The sequence below is a fragment of the Neomonachus schauinslandi genome, chromosome 6 (assembly GCF_002201575.2).
Source record: "Neomonachus schauinslandi chromosome 6, ASM220157v2, whole genome shotgun sequence".
NCBI lineage: Eukaryota > Metazoa > Chordata > Mammalia > Carnivora > Phocidae > Neomonachus > Neomonachus schauinslandi.
This window is the reverse complement of record NC_058408.1, coordinates 54762816-54779373: the sequence shown is the minus strand read 5'-3', so window position 1 is coordinate 54779373 and position 16558 is coordinate 54762816. Positions and strand designations below refer to the sequence as shown.

Genomic DNA, 16558 nt, shown 5'->3' with positions numbered 1-16558 from the left:
GAGCTGCTTAGCTAGGAGTTGTGGCACAGGAACTCTCTCAGCAACCTTGCAGTATGTCATCTAATGCTGACTTGACGGGGCTACTGTTCCAAGCTCACTCGTGGTAGCTCTTTTATGTGTGGGCTGCTCACAAGATTGCTTCCCCAGATAAAGTAAAGAGTGACAGGACTACTCCCACTCAGGATGGAAGCCCAGTCTTTTATAACTTAACCCCATAGGAGACACATCATCACTGCTGCTTTATTCTGTAGGTGACACAAACCAATCCTGGTACAGGGTGTGAATACCAGGAGATAGATACCCATTTTGGGTCATCTTAGAGGCTACTTTCCAAAGAGATATCCTTGTAAAATCATTTACCTATTTTACTGAGTGTAGTTTTACCAGATAATATAGTCACTAAATTTGCCCCCTTGGGCACATGTAACTAGCCATAGTAGCCTGAAAACAGATGAGGGCATTACTGTCACCACAGGACTCCCAACCCTCTTCCCTCAGGACATCTCCAGGTATAACAGTGACTGTAATCTCTATATCAAATAATGGTAAAGCTCAATAGAAAAGTTGTTTTTTTTTTTTTAAGATTTATTTTTTGTTTATTTGACACAGAGAGACAACAAAAGAGGGAACACAAGCAGGGGGAGGGGGAGAGGGAGAAGCAGGCTTCCCGCGGAGCAGGGAGCCCGACGCAGGGCTCAATCCCAGGACCCTGGGATCACGACCTGAGCCAAAAGCAGAAGCTTAACGATTGAGCCCACCCCTCGATAGAGAAGTTCTAATATTTTCTTCCCCAACCCCAGTCTTTGCTTTTGGTGGTACCCTCTGTGGTACATCTCTGCTTTGGAACCCACTGTTCTTGATAGCCTAAACACTTTGAAAGCAGTAGGACATAGATTAGATTTTCACTACTCCTTCACTGTGTTTTGTTACTCTATTGATTTTTTAAATGTGCCTAGTTTGATTTCACTGTGTTCCATTTTCAGCTTTTTTCTTATGCCCCTCCCCCTTTTTAATTTCAATTCTGAATTCTGTGGTGCTGTTTCTTTGTTTTAATTGAATTTCTTTTTTTTTTTTTTTTTAAGATTTTATTTATTTGACAGAGAGGGAACACAAGCAGGGGGAGTGGGAGAGGGAGAAGCAGGCTTCCCGCCGAGCAGGGAGCCCGATGCGGGGCTCGATCCCAGGACCCCGTGACCATGACCTGAGCTGAAGGCAGACGCTTAACGACTGAGCCACCCAGGCGCCCCTTAATTGAATTTCTTATCTCTCTCCATACCAGATGTTGCTTGTTGGAGAGATGGTGGTAAGTCTGCTGGATCACCTTTGACATCTGACCAAGATGAAAAGCTTTCTGGCCAGGATGAAAGCACAGCTGGAACATCAGAACAAAATGATATCCTCAAAGTGGTGGAAAAGAGGATAGCTTGTGGTCCTCCACAGGCTAAACTGAATGGACAGCAGCCAGCTCTTGCTTCCCAGTACAGAGCTATGATGCCTCCTTATGTAAGTATTGTTAAAGAGGCAAGTTGTTAAATAAGAGGTTTTTGCTCTGGGTTCCATGGAGAGAATTAGAATGGGGAAAAGTTTAGGTCTTTATTTGCATTAACATCTAACTAAAAATTAGCATTTTCCTTGATTATGGATGCAGGAAATAAATCACAGAAGTATCAGGAGTACCCTAGTTTTTATCATTAATAGGGATCATATTTATTTTCATTTCCTATCATATTGTGGATATGGCAAAATATACTCAGTAATACTTCGAAGTAGTTATTAGACCCATGGGTAGCCCCACTTGTTATTTAATGAAAGCACATACATTACCATATCATAAATTTGTTTTTTAAATATTGTGTTAACAAAATTTTAGCATAATTGTTTTCTTTTGTAGTACTCTGTTTTAGATTATGGATTTTAAATGATTTTTTTTTTTTAAGATTTTATTTATTTATTTGACAGAGACACAGCGAGAGAGGGAACACAAGCAGGGGGAGTGGGAGAGGGAGAAGCAGGCTTCCCGCCAAGCAGGGAGCCCGATGCGGGGCTCGATCCCAGGACCCTGTGATCATGACCTGAGCCGAAGGCAGACGCTTAACGACTGAGCCACCCAGGCGCCCCTAGATTATGGATTTAAAACATTTCTATGAGAAGAGATTTCATAGGATTGACCAGACTGCCAAGGGGGGTTGTTCATGGCACAAAAAAAGTTAATATGTGCTTTAGCTCTAAAGTTTTTATTGGTAAACATACCTTTTACATTCTTTTTAATTTCTCATTATGGAATATTTTGAACATATGCAAAAACAGAAAAATAGTACAGTGAACCACCCCCCTTTCTTCCATATCTACCACCCATCTTCAGTAGTTATCAACTTGGGGTCAGTCTTGGTTCAGCTATTTCCCACCACCTCCAATTACTGAAGCAACATCCTAGATACATCATTTCATCCATATATATTTTAGGTTGTATTTTAAAACATAAAAACTAGGAGAAAAATCCACCATGGCATTATCATACCTAAAAGGAAAGTTTTGGTTTTTTATCTAAAAAAACACTTTTTTTTAAAGATTTATTTATTTATGGGTTGGACAGAGAGAGGAGGAGGGGGAGTCTTAAGCAGACTCTGCCCCGAGTGCAGAGCCTGACATGGGCTCGATCTCATGACCCTGAGATCACAACCTGAGCGAAACCAAGAGTCAGACGTGCAACGGACTGTGCCACCCAGGCGCCCCTAAAAAGAGTTTTTAAAAACATCACGTCAGTATCCTGATTTCTCTGGTTATCTCATGATTAGGATCCAGATAACATCTATTTGAGATTGATATTTTTTTAGGAATCCTGTTGCCTTTGGTTACTTCTTGCCCTCCATCTCTCTCGCTCTCTCTTTTGGGGGGGGGGGGCTTGTTATTTATTTGTTATCCTGTGGAGTTTTTCATAGTCTGGAGTTTGCTGATTCTATTTTTGTAGTTTTATTTAATATATATTTGTGACCCATATATTTATATAAATTAATAGGTAGATTTGGTGCCCTCAAACGTTTGTTTGCTCTCAGCCTCCTGTGAAATGATATGGTAAACTACATGTAAATAAATTAACATTTTTCAGGAGACCATTAATCTCAAAGAGAGTAAGGGTCTGGTTCTTATATATATATATATATATTTATATTTAAGATTTTATTTATTTATTTGACAGAGAGAGACACAGCAAGAGAGGGAACACAAGCAGGGGGAGTGGGAGAGGGAGAAGCAGGCTTCCCGCCGAGCAGGGAGCCCCATGTGGGGCTTGATCCCAGAACCCTGGGATCATGACCTGAGCCGAAGGTAGACGCTTACCGACTAAGCCACCCAGGCGCCCCTCTTATATGTTTTTATTATGACTTAATTCCTAAGTATTCAGGCTCTAAATATCCATATTTTTTCATATTTTCTATTTCTTTGTATTATTTAATTATTCTAGGGGAGAGGAGGGAAATAAATGATTAAAAATATATATATTTTTTTAATTTGGGAGCATGATAAAAATCAGTCTTATATGCTAACCTGTAAATTATTTACACCAAACTACTTGTCTCCTAATAGTTTCCAAATTGTTCTTCCAAAGACCCCTGAATTTTCAGGCCTGGGGGTTGGGATGGTAGAAGGGAAAGTTTTAAAAGGGGAGACCAAGCAGGCTTTTTCCCAGTTTCATCAATCATTTTATAGTTCCACTAACTAACAAAAACAGAAATGTTTTTAAAACCGTCAGTATATATTGAGAATTTAAAGATTGTTTCTACACTTATTTTTGTGGCAAATTCCTAAATTTTAAGCATTTAATACATCAAATTAATCTCTATGCCTGACTAATCAGCAGAAGAGGGATCTAATGAAACTTTACCTATGAACATTTGCCTCCAACTGTGTTTTTGCTAACTTTCAGTACAGGATGATGTAACCAAATATTCTCAGCATTCGCCAGACTAAAAGCTTCTCCATCTGAGCTTCAGCTACTGCTTAACTTAAAATTAACTTGCTCTGACCCTACTTAGAAATGCATCTTTAGATGGAATGATCATATAAACATAGCCTTTCTTCAAGTACAGAGTAATTTCTTTACCTAACAGGTTTGTTGTTTTTAAAGAAAAGCTAATCTATTTCAGGATATAAATTAAGTGTTTAAGGTAATACAGTCTTTCTTTCTTGCCTGCCTTCCTTCCCTTCTCACTCCTTCCTACCCTCTCTCTTTTTTCTCCCTCTTTCCTTCTTTTTCTTTCTTTTCTTTTCTTTTTTCCTTCTTGTATTTTGGCCTGGTTATAAGCAAATAGCTATAAGCACATCTTTTGACATCTGTTCCCTTCTCTCGGCGGTGTTGTCTTCATACCCTATCTTTAACTTCTCCTAAACTTCACTTCTCAAATCCGAGTTCCCATAGAGAGCAACATCCTTGTACCTCAGTTTATGATAATGATCTGTATATTAGCTTGAATCAGAATCCACCTATTTCCAACCCCTGGGAAATCTCCCATACCCACTATCTTCCTCACTCCCCTGGATTATGGACCATACTTTTATCTAAACTGAATTTCTCGGGGCACCTGAGTGGTTCAGTCGTTACGCGTCTGCCTTCGGCTCAGGTCATGATCCCAGGGTCCTGGGATTGAGCCCTGCATCTGGCTCCCTGCTCGGCGGGAAGCCTGCTTCTCCCACTCCCCGTTTGTGTTCCCTGTCTTGCTTTCTCACTCTCTGTCAAATAAATAAACTAGAATCTTTAAAATAAACTGAATTTCTTTTTACCAACAAATCTGCCTTCAATTAATCTGCATTATGATGAAGTGTCACATTATTTCCTTTCAGGTATTTGAACTTAGGGTTTTGCAGGTCTCTGGGGTGCATGCATGTTGTCTTTTTAGGTTTTTCATGTTGGTACATAATCATGTGGTTTTGTTAATGGGATAGCAGAAGTTCTTCCTAGGATGTGTCCTAGTTATTATCCGTATTTGTAAAGTCTTGCTAGACGCATTAGTCTTAACAGATGGCTTGTTATTGAGGGTGAATGATGATTTATACCAGCTGATACAACTAATTATTCATAGAATGGTTTATTATAATCTTTCTTTCTATAAATTACTTCAGGTTTAGTTAGGGTGATCTTATATATATATATATATATATATATATATATATAACTTGGTTGCAAAATTTATCAATTTTGTTTTCTTCATTCAGATGTTTCAGCAGTATCCGAGGATGGCTTATCCTCCTCTTCATGGTCCCATGAGGTTTCCACCTTCTTTATCTGAAACAAACAAGTAAGACTATTAAATGATAAAAGTTGCCAAGGCACGAAGGCACATATGCTCATTAAGATTTTCTGGAGGTTGAATGGATTGTAATGATTGATTCATTATTTTGACCTCAAAGTACAGTTGCCATGAACAAATAATTGACTTTTATAAGATAGAACAATACTTTATTCTTCTAAAACTTTAAATTGACGTAAGATTCTGAAAACTGAAAATCATGGCATGACAGTTGTTTATCCCTTCTTCCTTCCATGATGTCAATGATTAATGACTCTCCATTTTCTTTTCTTTTTTTTTGCTTAATGTGAGACTCGAGCATTCTCCTCAATGATTTTTCTTAACATTCTTGATATTAGTAGTAGTCTTAGCCATATTATTCTTTAACATACTTGTTTTATTTTAAATTTTTGGCAATTAAACCCATTTTCTGATACTAAATACTTGTAACAGAATTATATATTGTCCTGAACTTATGTATTAACATTAGAATTTCTTCATACATGTCAGGTGCAAAATATTTTGTACATCATTGAAATGAACTAAATTCCAATCTTTTAATATTTATGTAATTTAGAATCATTAAAACTTTGTATCTTTTCCCCTCATAACCTCTTGTTCATTAGAAGCCTTCGAGGAAGGGGTCCACCTCCTTCATGGGCCTCTGAGCCTGAACGCCCCTCCATCCTTAGTGCTTCAGAACTAAAGGAGCTTGATAAATTTGATAACCTAGATGCTGAAGCTGATGAAGGTTGGGCAGGTAAGAGGCAAAATTAATTAAGTGTTTCTAGTTTTTAGATGTTTTTAAACAGTCAGTCTGAATTTTCCTTAATTTACTAGGTGCTCAGATGGAAGTAGATTATACAGAACAGCTGAATTTCAGTGATGATGATGAGCAAGGAAGTAGTAGTCCTAAAGAAAACAGCAGGTAAGCTATTGGAACAACTTCCACGAGTAATACTATGAATTCATTGATATAACATTATCCATTTATGCAGAGAGGTTTCATTAATAGTCATTTGTTACTTTTTTTATAGAATTTCTACATTCTACTCCCAAGAACTTACTGAGTGGGAAGTTGATTAATAAGGCAAATTTTAAAGTACAGCTAGTCAAGGAATTAAAGTTTGATGCTTCTAAAGAAAATACATATTTTAAAAAAAATGTTTAGATCCTGGCCATCTAATTGGTGATTTTTTTTTTTAAAAGATCTTCTTTATCGGAGAGAGACACAGCGAGAGAGGGAACACAAGCAGGGGGAGCGGGAGAGGGAGAAGCAGGCTTCCCGCTGAGCAGGAAGCCTGATGCAGGGCTCAATTCCAGGACCCTGGGATCATGACCTGTGCTGAAGGCAGACGCTTAATGACTGAGCCACCCAGGCGCCCCTAATTGGTGGTATTTTGAAAGACAGTATCAGGGACTATTTCAAACTTGTTACTTGCTTGAACTGATTAATATTTACAAAATTGGAGAAAAATCACTTGAATTACTATAGCTGCTTTTTTAAACTTCAGCAAGCAGCATTAAAGTTTGAAAAATGGGAGCTTTTCATCTCTAATACAGGGACATCAGAGTCAGGAATATATGGGTTATATACCATAAAAATTGGGCTCTTAAAATACAAGGAGCTTACATGCACATGCAATTAGTTGCTAGAAGTTTTGGTAGAATTGGTAGAGTTTTCTAGCCATGGCATTGTAGTTTACTGCTGTTTCGTGATCAGTTATGAGATGCCTGGCACTTGTGATTTTAAAAAATACTATAGTTTGACTTCTGTTTTTTCATTAAGTCAGAATAAATTAGAATACAGGTATTAATTATAATATTACTTGGTTGCATTTAGATGAGACTTTTTGGGTGGGGGTCAATCAAAATGGTTGGGATATATTCCTTTGTGAAGTTGTATGTCAAGTGTGAGTGTCCATATTTGACAACTACTCTACTGCACTTTATGCCTTGTGATGATAACTTAGCCAAACCTAGGTCCTAACACATTATAGACATATGGCATATATTTACTGAATGAATGAATGAATGAAAGCACCACTAGGTCACAAGACCATCTCATTCCTTGATATATTCCCACTCCGCCCACTAAAACCATATAGAAATAATCTTTATAGACAAAATGCTTTTACTTATGGTGTAGTCTGTCCACTTTACTTTCTTATTTCACCTGGATTTTGATTGCTTAGTGAGGATCAAGGTTCAAAAGCTTCTGAAAACACTGAAAACCGAAAAGAAGCAGATGAAGCTTGCAACACGAAGTCAACTTCTCAGATACCTGCCCAGCCATCAGTATCAAAAGGTCCCTATGGGAAGGGACCTCCATTTAATCAGGTTTGTTGGACTTAAGGAGATCATTGTCATTACCTGTACTTTGGTTGAATTAATCTTGTAATCATAAAATTGAAAGAAGAATTAGGAAAAGGAAACTGTATCTTTTGTCTTGAATAGTTGTACATCTAAACCATAATTTTATTGCATTATTAACAGGAGCTGTCGATACAGTAGCTAAAATTAATAAGTAGAAACTAAAGTTTCACCTTTTTTCTGCTTGTAACTGTTTGGTCCTATTAAAGTGGAGGTTTAAACTTTTTCCAAACATTGCTAAGTGCTTTATGGTTTACTGAGTTCTTCGTAAATTCTAGTCAGTATTCATATGTGAAATAGTACGCTCAGTAGGGAAATCATACATAAGGAGTAGAGAAATCTATTAAGTGTGAGTCATTTTGAAGAACATTGTTAAAGGAAATAATGTAGGTAAACAGATACACTTGATCCTACTTCAAGAAACTGCATTGCAAGCTGGGAATTAAAAAGGGCTGTCATCCAGAGAGTCCACTTGACTCATAGTGTACGCAGCATGTATTTGTTGAATTCATACAAAACAGATGGAGGAACTGGTTCCTTCAAGGAGATAAAAGGTAGGTAGCTAACAGTCTCTGTAAAATGAAAAGACATCAAATATCATTTGCGAGACAGTGTGATAAATGGTGTGACAGAGCGCACACAATGAGTTCTTAGAGCATTCTCTGGAAAAGGTTTTGCAAAAGACTTGGTACTTGAAGTGGGAATTAGCCAGTAAACAAGGGAAGAGAGAAATTTCAAGCAGTGGGAACATGTTCAGAGTAGAGAAGCACAAGAAAGCATGGCACAGGGGCGCCTGGGTGGCTCAGATGGTTGAGCGTCTGCCTTCGGCTCAGGTCATGATCCCAGGGTCCTGGGATCGAGTCCCGCATCGGGCTCCCTGCTCCTTGGGAGCCTGCTTCTCCCTCTGCCTCTCTCTCTGTCTCTCTCTCTCTGTCTCTCATGAATAAATAAATAAAATCTTTAAAAAAAAAAAAAAAGAAAGCATGGCACATTCTAGAGGTCTCCAGTAGTTTGATATAGGAGAGGAGTTAAGAGAGCTGCATAACAACCAGTTGTTAAATGTATGATATACAAGGAAGTTTGAATTTTATTCTTACGGCATTGGTTAGTCATTGGAGAATAAATTTGTGAACTCTGAAAAAGGATTTTTCAAGTTTTTTTATTTTTATTTTTATTTTTATTTATTTTATTTATTTATTTTTTAAAGATTTTTATTTGACAGAGAGATAGTGAGAGCAGGAACACAAGCAGGGGGAGTGGGAGAGGGAGAAGCAGGCTTCCTGCCGAGCAGGGAGCCCCATGTGGGACTCGATCCCAGGACCCTGGGTTCATGACCTGAGCTGAAGGCAGACGCTTAACGACTGAGCCACCCAGGTGCCCAAGTTTTTTTTTTTTTTAAATAAAATTCATGTTTTATGTGACTTAAATTTACTGGCTTAACATGGGGAGTGATAATCCTTTCCCATGAAAGAATAGAGGAATATCATATACCATATCTTAATGTCTTGATTTGTGTGTGTGTGTGTGTGTGTGTGTGTGTGTGTGACATTGTATTAGCAAGTGAATAGTGTTGTTAAGTGTAGCAAGTGAGTATGTATTGTATTTGATTCCAATAAGTTTTAGATGTTTCATTTCTTTAGGTAAATGTCATACATTTAGTTTGCCATTAGGAAAAAATGCAGAAAAAGAATAGGGCTTATGCAAATAAAATTTCAAAATTAAAGGCATACTTCTCCACTGCCAAATTACCTGTGGTAGAATTTCAGAATTTATACACTAAAATTCTACTTTTTGCAAAGTCCATTTGAGATTCTAATCTTATTAAAATGACAGAGTGATTTTATAGAATATAATGTTATGCAGTGAGTGGTGTACTTTTATTAAAAAAGAGAAAAGGATGAAGATGGTTTATTGTTTGCAATCTTGTAGTGCCACTGAAAAAAATTTATGTTCAGAAATATTTCCAGTAGATATCTTTTATCTGGTTATTTTGTAATAGTCCTTATCTTTATTATAGGAACGTGGACCATCTTCACACCTGCCACCACCTCCAAAATTGCTTGCACAGCAGGTAAATCTTAAATGCTTCTTTGTGGTCTGTATGTATTACTTGATTTTATTTCTTTAATGGAAAGATTTCTGTATGTTTCTTATAACTTTTATGAAACAACTAGGGATATTACCTTGTTAGTTCTTTGCATATCTTTCTCTTTTTTCTGCTCCTCTTCATTCTCAGTTGATAGGCATGCTCCTAATTTCACTAAGAAAATGAGAAGCAACTGTTTTTCCCATTTCAGTGCCCTTATTCTGACTTCTTCCTATCCTTGCTGCTAAAGGCAACCCTTCTTACTGTTCCCTTGCTCCCATCTTCTGTCACTTATCGGTAATATTATCTCCCATCTTAAACTTTTTAAAAAATCAACGCTTCTTTAACTCTCACTACCCTCCATCCCCCTATAGTTTCCACCCTATTTCTCTGTTCTCCTTCATGGCAAAATTGTTTTAGTGAGCTATTTGCACTTACTGTCTTCACCTTCTCTCTCATTAACCCTTTACAGTTACACAAACATCACCACTATGCCTTTGAAACTATTATTATGAAGGTCAGTAATGGTTTCCATCTTGCCAAATTCAGTTCTGTTGTCTTCATTTTACTTAATTTCAGTAGCGGTTGACATAGCTAATCTTTCCATCCTTCCTAAAAGACTTATTTTTTTACTTTTAAGACATCACACTTATTGTGTTCTCTTTCTTCAATTTGTGTTTTTTGTGGGCCTTTATGGGGGGGGGGAGCGCGCGCGCACACACACACACAGGAAGGGGGAGGGGCAGAGAGAGAGGGAACAAGAGAATCCCGAGCAGACTCCCCACTGAATGTGGAGCCCGACACGGGACTTGATCCCACAGCCCTGAGATCATGACCTGAGCCGAAATCAAGAGTCAGACACTTAACTGACTAAGCCACCCAGGTGCCCCTGGGTGTTGGAGGGTTAAGGGTTGTGTTCTTATTCCTTTTTCTGACTGTATCCTTTTCCTGGAAGATCTCATAAATGTGCTTATGGTACTTAAATATATATTATCTTTAGCCCTTAAAGTTCTACCCTAGCGGGCGCCTGGGTGCCTCAGTTGGTTAAGCGACTGCCTTCGGCTCAGGTCATGATCCTGGAGTCCCTGGGTCAAGTCCCGCATCGGGCTCCCTGCTCGGCGGGGAGTCTGCTTCTCCCTCTGACCCTCCCCCCTCTCATGTGCTCTCTCTCATTCTCTCTCTCTCTCAAATAAATAAAATCTTTAAAAAAAAAAAAAAGTTCTACCCTAGCTTCAAAAGTCATGTATTTAGTGATCATAAGCATCTCCACTTGGATTTCTGATAGATATGTCCAAACCATAACAATATCCCCCCCCCCATACACATGTGACACACGTGGCCCTGCTGCTTCCCTTGTCTTCCCGTCTTATGTAATGGCATTATCATTTACCCATTTGCTCAGGGTAAAACCTAGAAGTCACTCATAACTCTTCCCTCTTTTTTATCATACATCCACCCTAATCTATCAGCAAATTATGTCACCCCTACCTTCGGAATATATTCCAATACCGAGTAATTGCCTACCACCCGTTATATTTCACTTCAACTATCACAGTAGGTTCCTAATAGGTCTTATTTCCCACTCTTCCTCCGCTTACCTGCCACCTCCATCCTAAATTCTCCTATAGTAGATCAGTCTTGTCCTATTCAGGTCCTTCCAGTGGTCTTTAAGGTCTCTGTCTACTCTCCTCATTTTATCTAGTTTTCTCTTTGTTCTTGCCACACAAGCTTTATTGCCGCAAATAAAACATTTTATTTGCTGTTTCCTCTAACTAGAGGAATATTTTCCAGAGATCCTTCTTCTAATCAAATTCTTTGCTCAGGTGTTACCACTTTAGAGGCCTTCCCTAATTGCCCTACTGTGACGGGCATACACACCACAACCATCACCACCATCTCCACCAGTCGTTTTCCTTTTAACTACTGAATGCTCTTTATGGTATTTTTATATACATACGGGCTAAAACTAAACATGTGGAGGAAAAAATCTTTAAACTTGGGTCAACAAAGATGGTCTTGGATAATTCACAAAAGGCATGAATTAGAAAAAAAAATTTGTCAGTTGGAGTTTTAAAAACATCTCTGAGGCAATGAAAAAATATGTACACAAAAAATATTACTAATCTGACCAGAACATGTACCAGAATATATATATATTATTTTTTTTAAGAAAGAATTTATTTATTTATTTTTAAAGATTTTATTTATTTATTTGTCAGAGAGAGAGCACAAGCAGGGGGAGCGGCAGGCAGAGGGAGAAGCAAGACTCCCTGCTGAGCAAGGAGCCCCATGCGGGGCTCGATCCCAGGACCCTGGTATCATCACCTGGGCCGAAGGCAGACACTTAACTGACCCACCCAGGCGTCCCTGGAATACATTTTTTAAAAGAAGTACAAACAGGGGTGCTTGGGTGGCTCAGTCGGTTAAGCGTCTGCCTTCGGCTCAGGTTGTGATCCCCAAAGTCCTGGGATTGAGTCTCGCCTTGGGCCTGCTCTGCCTTTCTCTTTGTTCTCATGAATGAATAAATAAAATCTTAGAGGAAAAAAAAACAAACAAACAAAAGACCCTTATAACTAATAATAAGACAAATAGTCCAACAAAATGATTTGAACATTCACTTCACAGAATGAGATACATAAATGGCCAGTAAGCACAAGAAAAGATGTTCAGTATCTTAAACACCAGGGAAATGCAAGTTCAAACCACAGTGAGATTTTGTTACACATCCAAAATTTAAAGGGCTGGTGACACCAAATATGGTGGGGGTATAAAGCAGCTAGCACCCTCATAAATTACTGGTGGGGCTGTAAAACCTTGTAACCACTTTGGAAAACAGTTTGGCAGTGTCTTAATAAAGTGAAAAATACACTTACCAGATGACTCGGCAGTTCCACTCCTAAGTATTTAACCAAGAGAAATGAAAACACATGCATTTACACAAAGACTTAGGCCTGAGTGTCCATAACTGTTTATTCATGGTTAAAAAACTAGCAGCAGTCCACGTGTCCATCCACAAGTGAAACGATGTGCCTATGATGGAATACTACTGTGCAGCAATAGAATGGAACAAATGACGGATGGCCACCTCCAAACTATTATCCTGAGCACGAGAAGCCAGATACAAAAGAAAATATAACTTGATGTATCCATATATATGAAACTAGGAAAGGTAAAACTACTCTCTATTGCCAGAAGCAGACCAGTGGTGGTTAGGGGTGCTGGCAGATAAAGTGGTTTGCCAAGACAGCACCATTAGTAAATGGTAGAGTCTGCATCACATATATGTATTTTTTATATTTAGTCCGGTGTTTTCATCATACCATTATTTTCTCATTTGTAAGGATTCTGACTGGTTTTATGGCTTTTTTTTTTTTTTTAAAGATTTTATTTATTTATTTGACAGAGAGAGAGACAGCGAGAGGGAATACAAGCAGGGGGAGTGGGAGAAGGAGAAGCAGGCTTCCCGCAGAGCAGGGAGCCCAATGCGGGGCTCGATCCCGTGACCCTGGGATCATGACCTGAGCCGAAGGCAGATGCTTAACGACTGAGCCACCCAGGCGCCCTGGTTATATGGCTTTTGAGATTTCTTCACCCTACTAGCTATTAAATTAGCAATAATCGCGCCTCGGATAAACCTCATTGGCTACGATACTGCCACTGCGCAAAGCTTCTACTAGCTATTAAAATCAGTATTTTTAAAAGTTCTTTTTAGTTCCTTAACATTTCAGCCCTTCAGGTGCTCTCTTTATTCTGCTTGTTTTGCATAGTTGCTGGCAGTGATTGTAGTTGTTTTAGAACATAGCAATTAAAAAGTAGGTCATTAAAACTCAGTCTCTCAAGTGATATCCCACATTCCACTGTGGGTTCTAAGCATGCATTTCTGGATCTTCCAGTTCACAGCTCGAGAACTCTGTCTATACAGGCTGATTTCTAGGAATTTCTCCTCCTTGGAAGTGTCGGCAGTAGTAGTGTCTCCAACTTCTTCACTTAGCAGCTCTGGCTGGCTGTTTTTTCCCTGTAACTGCACCTTTGTCTTCTCAGGGCTCACATGACACTGTTCTGCATCTTTATGGACTTTTCTCCCTCTTTAGGCATTCCATCTCTGAGAGTTGCAGCTCCAAAAAGCACTCACATTCTAAATTTCCTTCATGTCTAAATTTAGATTTTGAAATTCATGTTGTGACAGCTTCTAATTTCATTCAACAAATTTCTGTATGTGTGGTAATGTCTGCCACAATAAATAGGTACATGGCCTAGATTAATTGTTCTGGTCTTAGTTTGGGGAATTATCTAAATTTAGTATTTTCCCCATGTTGGTACTTGTTTGTATTTTAATATGTATGTTTTATCAGAAACATTTGTGACATTTTTGGGAGTTTTTCCTTCCCTCTTCATGTCTATGATTTGGCTAAGATCAAGTGTGGAAATAGATTTGTCATATTCACCTGATAATTTATCATAATGTTTCAGCATCCTCCTCCAGACCGGCAGGCAGTACCTGGAAGACCAGGCCCTTTCCCCACAAAGCAGCAAGTACCAGATGAAGATGAAATATGGAAGCAAAGAAGAAGACAGCAGTCAGAACTTTCTGCAGCAGTGGAACGCGCTCGGAAACGGCGTGAAGAGGAAGAGCGAAGAATGGAAGAACAAAGAAAGGCAGCATGTGCAGAGAAACTGAAACGATTGGATGAAAAGCTTGGCATTGTGGACAAACAACCCTCTCCAGAGGAGGTTAGAGAAAGGGAGCGAGAAAAAGAACGGGAGCGTGAGAAAGAACTTGAAAGAGAACAAGAACGGGAGCGAGAGAAGGAGAGGGAAAAAGAAAGGGAGAGGCAACAGGAGAAGGAGAAAGAACTGGAGAGAGAGCAGGAAAAACAGAGAGAACTGGAAAAGGAAAGAAAGCAAGAAAAAGAGAAAGAACTAGAACGACAGCAGGAAAAGGAAAAAGAACTGCAAAAGATGAAGGAACAGGAAAAGGAATGTGAGTTGGAGAAGAAAGAAACGGAAAAAGTGGAGGAAAAAATTGAACACAAAGAACCTACTTTAGAGCCTATGGTAGAAAAACCAGAAAGTGAAACCAACTGTAATAAAGGTATGAGAGTCTTGTTTGTTCTTATTTAAGAGGCTTCATAGTACTTCTGGTGTGGATGTTTGTGTATTTTTAATATATGTATGTATGTAATCCAGATAAAAATGATTGAGGTGGTTTGTTTTTAAAGATTGATTTTATTTATTTAGAGAGAGAGCGTGGGTGCGCACATTTGTTAGCAGGGGGAGGGGCAGAGGGCGAGAGAATCTCAAGCAGAGCCCAACTCAGTGCTGGATCCCAGGACCCTGAGATCGTGACCTGAGCCAAACTCAGGAGTCAGATGCTTAACCAGCTGAGCTACCCAGGCATTCCAATTGAGTTTTTTTTTAAATAGAAGCTGAATTTTATTGGATACTTTAATACGCTTTTTTCTGTAATTTTTTTATTACGGTGAAATATATGTAACATAAAATTTAGCATCTTAACCATTTTTAGTATACAGTTTAATGGTATTAAATACATTTATAATGTTGTGCAATTACCACCACCATCCATCTCCAGAACTCTTTCCATCTTGTAAAACTGAAACTCTACCTATTAAACAATAGTTCCCTATTCTCCCCTCTCCTCAGCCCCTGGCAACCACTGTTCTAATTCTGTCTCTGATTTTGACTGTTCTCAGTGCCTCATACAGTATTTGTCTTTTTGTGACTGGCTTATTTCACTTAGTATATTATCTTCCAAGATTCTTCCATATTGTAGCATATTGCAGAATTTTCTTCCTTTTTAAGGCTAATAATCTATATCTGAAACCACATTTTGCTTATCTTTATCTGTTCATGGGCACTTGGATTGATTCCATATTTTACCTATTTTGAATAATGCTGCTGTGAATGTGAGTGTACAAATATTCATTTCTTTTGATCACATACTCAGAAATGGAATGGCTGCATCATATGGTAATTCTATTTTTGATTTTTTTGAGGAACCACCATACTGTTTTTCACAGCAGCTGTACCATTTTACATTCCCATGAACAATGCACAAGGGTTCTAATTTCTCCACATCCTCACCAACATCTGTTATTTTCTGAGGGTTTTTTTGATAGTAGGCTTCCTAATAAGTGTGAGGTGGTATCTCACTGTAGTTTTGATGTGCGCTTTGCCAATGATTAATGATGTTGAGTATTATCTTTTCATGTGTTTATTGGCCATTTGTGAATCTTTGGAGAAATGCCCAAGACCTTTGTCCGTTTTTTAATCAGATTGTTGTTGAGTTTTAGGAGTTGGCTGTACATTCTAGATGTTAATCCCTTACCAGATATATGATCTGCCTCTCTTTAGATAGGTTGCCTTTTCACTCAGGATATTCTTTTCATGCACAAAACTTTAAAATTTTCATGAAATCCATCTATTTTTTGTTGCTTCTGCCTTTGGTGTCATGGCCAAATCTAATATAATGAAGCTTTTGTTCTGTTTTCTTTTAAGAGTTTTATAGGTTTATGTCTTACATTTACATCTTTGACCTATTTTGAGTTAAGTTTTGTACATTGTGTTAGGTAAGGGTCCAGCTTCATTCTTTTGCACGTGGATATTCAGTTTTCCCAATATCATTGTTGGAAAGACTGTTCTTTCCCCCATTGAATGATCTTAGCAGCCTCTTCTGAAATCATTCAACCATGTATGTGATGGTTTATTTTGGGGTCTTGATTCTATTCCATTGCCCTGTCTGACTTTATGTTAGTGTCTTACTGTTTTTATTACTGCAGCTTTGTTGTATGCTTTTAAA

At 38.4% G+C, this 16558-nt stretch overlaps 1 protein-coding gene and 1 pseudogene across 1 annotated transcript in view; one reads left to right on the top strand and one right to left on the bottom strand.

Moving 5' to 3' along the window:
* Positions 1-16558, top strand: part of PRRC2C (proline rich coiled-coil 2C) — an 89580-nt gene that overhangs the window by 23525 nt on the left and 49497 nt on the right. Inside the window, exons 6-12 of the mRNA XM_044915955.1 lie at positions 1280-1503; positions 5209-5291; positions 5909-6042; positions 6123-6210; positions 7478-7622; positions 9673-9726; positions 14212-14833. Coding sequence (XP_044771890.1) covers positions 1280-1503; positions 5209-5291; positions 5909-6042; positions 6123-6210; positions 7478-7622; positions 9673-9726; positions 14212-14833 — 1350 coding nt within the window. The remainder of the gene's footprint in view (positions 1-1279; positions 1504-5208; positions 5292-5908; positions 6043-6122; positions 6211-7477; positions 7623-9672; positions 9727-14211; positions 14834-16558) is intronic.
* Positions 13321-13410, bottom strand: LOC123325122 (annotated as a pseudogene).